Source organism: Sinocyclocheilus rhinocerous, unplaced genomic scaffold, assembly GCF_001515625.1.
Source record: "Sinocyclocheilus rhinocerous isolate Xijiao unplaced genomic scaffold, SAMN03320098_v1.1 scaffold14, whole genome shotgun sequence".
NCBI lineage: Eukaryota > Metazoa > Chordata > Actinopteri > Cypriniformes > Cyprinidae > Sinocyclocheilus > Sinocyclocheilus rhinocerous.
The window spans coordinates 1319438-1324398 of record NW_015629561.1 but is presented as its reverse complement, the minus strand read 5'-3'; the positions used below and the strand labels follow the sequence as shown (position 1 = coordinate 1324398).

At 36.4% G+C, this 4961-nt stretch overlaps 1 protein-coding gene across 1 annotated transcript in view; it reads right to left on the bottom strand.

Moving 5' to 3' along the window:
* Window positions 1-183: 183 nt before the first annotated feature.
* LOC107739275 (inhibitor of nuclear factor kappa-B kinase subunit epsilon-like) overlaps window positions 184-4961 on the bottom strand; it is a 13479-nt gene continuing 8701 nt past the window's right edge. The window contains exons 10-22 of the mRNA XM_016551339.1: window positions 4334-4530; window positions 4053-4111; window positions 3852-3943; window positions 3629-3730; window positions 3423-3483; window positions 3218-3333; window positions 2458-2534; window positions 1843-1882; window positions 1658-1759; window positions 1476-1572; window positions 809-900; window positions 664-735; window positions 184-555 (exon numbers count right to left, since the gene is read on the bottom strand). Of these exons, the coding sequence (XP_016406825.1) occupies window positions 492-555; window positions 664-735; window positions 809-900; window positions 1476-1572; window positions 1658-1759; window positions 1843-1882; window positions 2458-2534; window positions 3218-3333; window positions 3423-3483; window positions 3629-3730; window positions 3852-3943; window positions 4053-4111; window positions 4334-4530 (1171 nt within the window). The 3' untranslated portion in view covers window positions 184-491. The remainder of the gene's footprint in view (window positions 556-663; window positions 736-808; window positions 901-1475; window positions 1573-1657; window positions 1760-1842; window positions 1883-2457; window positions 2535-3217; window positions 3334-3422; window positions 3484-3628; window positions 3731-3851; window positions 3944-4052; window positions 4112-4333; window positions 4531-4961) is intronic.

Below are 4961 nucleotides of genomic sequence, written 5' to 3'. Positions count from 1 at the left end.
ACTTCCTATATGGTAAGTCATTTTTATACTGATATAGATAGTGAATTGGTGGGTTTTTGTTAAATGTGAGCCAAAATCATCACAATTAAAAGAACCAAAGACTTAAACTACTTCAGTCTGTGTGCATTGAATTTATTTAATACACGAGTTTCACAATTTGAGTTGAATTACTGAAATAAACTAACTTTTCCACGACATTCTAATTTATTGAGATGCACCTGTAGTGCTGCTTTAACCTGTCACGACAGCTCATAGTCTAAGGGACTCGAGTCCAGTCATAACTCAACTTGCGCTTTGCACATCAGTACGCATCATGCAATTTCAGCTGCCTGTCCCGGTAACAGCCATTAAGCAATTAAGCTGTTATTTCTGGTTTGAGAGGTTCAACTAAGGACAGTTTTTGAGATGTTTTGTTTCGCTTTCCCTTTAGCTCAGAGATCCAGGCTCTGTAAATATAAATATTGTTGTGCATCCTGTATTCTTTGAGGTCTTCATGGTCTGTTGGCTTGAGGTACTTTTTTCTCCACTGGCAGTGTAGCAGTAACTACTGCAAGGCTTAAAAAGAAGATGTCTTGTTAAATTTCAAAGGATTTTCTACACACACACAAAAAAAACATGTTTTGGCTGTATATAAAATATTCACGGCTAAACACCATACAGTACCTTTCTATCATGTTGTTGTTATTCTGTAGCTCCCGTGCCACAGCCTCCATCTCATCCTTTAATCTATTCATTCTGGAAACAATTTTTATTTCATTTATTAGTTGGAATTAATAAATACTGTGTCATGTTCATTGCAATGACATACTTGAGAATCATGTGCTCATCCTTTATCTTTCCATCCAGCCCCTCAGCTTCTACTGGCTGTTGGAGAGCTCTGAGCACAGCTCTGTCCAGAACCTTCAAAGACAGAAAAGAACGTGGGCAGGTTGCTCTATATCCAAGTTTATAAAAGTCTGACTTCAGAATAGTATGACTGGTTAAAGCAGAAAAATATGTGAATTATGGGCAGGAATTAAGGAGAGGATCATACCTGACACTACTAATGCAGCCATGATTAGACTCTGTTTATTGATTTATTGATTAATTCTCATTTAAAATGGAAAGTGATGCCAGTACTACTTGAAATGAAACTTTTACTCAGAAAGAAACTCAGAAAAAAAAATCATTACCTATAAATCATAATGAAATTTAGCAGTAGTTAAGGTCAAAACTAAGATCACAATAAACAAACCGCTTTGAAAAAATAAAATTCTGCCCTCACAGACATTATTTCCAGATGGGAATGGGCCCAGTTAGTAAAAAAAAACTAATTTATTGTGCAAACTTTACAGAGATTATGTGAGGAAAAATATAGACATGTTCACTGTCTGTAAAACACAAAATTTATCTAACCTCCTCAGGGACAGCTAGTCATGCCTACATAGGACTAAAGACAGACTGTGTGGGTCTTTTGTGGGAAACAGAGGGCTGACCTTGTTCTGCTGGGCCTCACATACATGCAGATCCCCCATCCTCTGCCGCAGGACAATTCCAAAATGCTCTAGACTTGTCTGCATCTCATAAAGAACCCTGCAGAAACAACTCACATGGTCATCTGCATATGCTGCCCTACGACTACTTTTTTGCTGCTTTATCCATATGACCTCTGTCATACCTGTTCCAGCTGCCAGCAGACATCAGAACATCCTGGTATTTCTGCAAACAGTCATCCTTGAATAAACTCTTGACCTTCTTTATGTATGAGGACAGATTGAGCCTGGGCAGAAAATAGCCGTTTCTCAGTTTAATTACCGTGAGAGCGGACCCTCATTCAAGATGCTCCTGGTGTTTAATACTTACTTCTCAAACTTGTGAATCTGTTCGTCATTGTAGCTGAGCTCTGGGACAGAAAGTGAATAAATTAGTAGCAGTGAGAGAAATATTTCAAACCCTCAACCCAACACCGTAGTTCTTTTTTCTGTGTGACTGCTCAAGATAAGCTCTATTTTAGCTGACTGGCTCCTCTGCAGAGTCATATCTAACATTATCACTGCAGCCAGGCAGAAATGGGGCTTATATTCTTCTGTCTCCATGCTTGCCTGTCTGGAATGGTCCTCGCTGTCAGATAAGGCAGCACAACAGTGCCTCCCTTCCCTGTAGCGCAGTACTGAGAACTAATCTGACTAATCTCAGCACTGGCTCCACTCATCAAACTCCAAGTCCAGCTCCTGAAGTGCCAGTGACAGAAATGGGTCGCTGTTTAATGTGCAGTAAATTCTCACAGTTTGGTGAATTTTTGCTTAGCGTCCAGTTATAAGACTGGTTGAGAACAACATTTATCATGGGTTTAAAGTAATCTGCATAATCTGCAGAAGTTCAGAAAGAGTCTTTTGATAGGTGTCGTACTGTAGATTCGTCTGCAATTTGTGTTGTGTTATATTAATATGAGAGATTAAAAAACATGCATCCACTTACTTCCTATCATTCTGTCTTTGCAATACTGCTGATGTACTGCAACAATCTTCCCCAACAAAACCTCCATCTTCTGGATGCTGCATTAAGAGGAAGGAAAAAATTAATTAAAATAATATTTATTAAAATGTAACAAATACATTTTAAATATAATTTATATTAATTTTGTCATAACCTTCCATAATAATATGCTAAATGTATAGAACTTAATGAACCATTTAAGTAAATTAAACAATTTATTATGTAAATTCTTTCAAGTATTATGTATTATTTTTATTTATACAACTTTACAGTAAATAATGCACAAATCTGTACATAAATCTTCTGTTCCAGATTTTACCACATTATTATTATACATTGGAAATAATGTATAATTAGAGAATAATGTCTTTTTTGTGTTCATGCTTGTATTTTTATGTTATACATGTGATGTCTATTATTGAATTTAATTTACAAAACAAGTTAAATCAACATTTAGACAAATGCTGTGTTGAAATTTTTTACCATGTCATGGTACTGCATGATAAAATGCTATCTATCAATCAGTCTGTCTGTCTGTCTGTCTATCTATCTATCCATCCATAGAGAGAGGGAGAGAGAAAGAGTTTTCAAGTTTAGTTTCAAAGTTTTTCAATCAAAACAAAATAAGAGAATAAAGGAAAATCTCTTGGTACCAAGGTAATGATTCAATATTGTGATGAATACATTTGAAAATACTAAACTATATCACTTTCCCCCAACTTATCCTAACAGGCTGTGTTACCTCTTATCCTGGGCCAGTGTCTCGGAGTGTTTAGACAGCATCACATGCAAATGCTGTAGTTGATTCTGGAACTCTCTGACTCCACTGCCATACATCCGCTGCAAATCCTCTTCAATCTACACACAATAACAAACCACAAGGATGCAAACTATTGTGTGTTCGAGTTCATTTATTCAATATACATATCACAAAGCACAACTCTTACCAGTGGGAGTTTCTTCTTATTGTCTACAAAGTCTGGAATCTCATGTGCAAACCTCTGAGCACTGGTTGGGAAGAACCAAGAGACATTCATCACTAAATACTTTACTACATATAATGCTTATTAAACTAGAGTAAGCATTAGATTCATGATATCATATAGTAAACTAAAACACAGATTCAGTCTGTATCTCACTGGTGGATTCTTACAATCGATGGAGATGCTCCTCTGTGCTGATAGAAGAAAGCAGCTTCATATTCACCATGGCAATCCTGTGTGCCACATTACTGCATTCAAAACCTGTGTTTTCACTGAAAAGTCAAGAATATTGTTATTGGACACACTAAAATGTCAAGATCAGGTTCTGTTTTCTTGTGGCAATAATTACCAGGTAACCGACTCATGCAGAATCGTGATTATATAAGCGCTCACATGTAGCTATAGAACCCCTGCAGAATCAGTTCCCTGTACTTTTGGAGTGAGCGGGCTATCCGCAGGTACTGATGGATGACGCCGACAATGGTCTTTAGGAGGGACAAAATCAACAGGACACAGTGAGAGGCTTAGGGATAATTGTGTTATAATGTTCAGCAAAAATAAGAACCAGGGATAAAAACAAAGGGGCTTGCTTACCTTGGAAAAAGTGTAATCTGCCATGACGTCAAACTTTGTGGGCATCGCGGGGGCCTCAGCTACAGAAAAAATGAAAATAGAAGGGATGGCGGAAGAATAAATAAAGAAATGAGACAATGTTACCTCGATTTATTTATTTGTGAAATTACACATTACACATTAAATTACACTGAAAAACTTAAGACACACTCAAACAGCTATTTTATAAACAAAGGGTTGAACATAAAATTGGCACTGTGGCACCAGGCAGAAAAACAAAAACACATTTATTGTGTCCTTACGTTCTCTGTATGAATAGCCTACTAGCTTCTCTGGTCGTCGGCTGATGAGAATGATAGGGCGGTCTGGAGTGGTGGGGGGAAGGTTCACTACTTTCATGCTTGGCTCCAATATGAGAGGATGACCCTGAAACAGGTAGTGTTGAGCTGCTGGTTCAATTCCAGTTTGGGCCTGAACATCCTCAAAAAAGATTGAGAGCCTTGAGGAGAACAACAACAAAAACATTTTGGAACCATTGTGAGAAGTCTCAGCCTTATTCATACTTATATATAATTGTAGGTAATCATTTTAAATGGATTTTAAATTATGATCATTTGGGGACCTACAACCAAAATGGCATCTGTATTTACAAAAAGAAACAGAATTTCCTATACAGTAAACTAAAAAATACGTTGGACCTAGGGCTGGGCGATATAGCTAAAAAATGTATCAACGATATAATGTTTCACATCATTCGGTATCGATAATTATTGACATTTTTTATAACTTTTTAATAATTTTAAAACAAAAAGCAATAGAATTTTTTTCTTTTTATTTAACCACTGTATTTATAATTAACACAATTTATTGAGACAAACAACAAATATGTTTTGTTTTAACAATCAAACACAATAAAAATTAAACAAATAT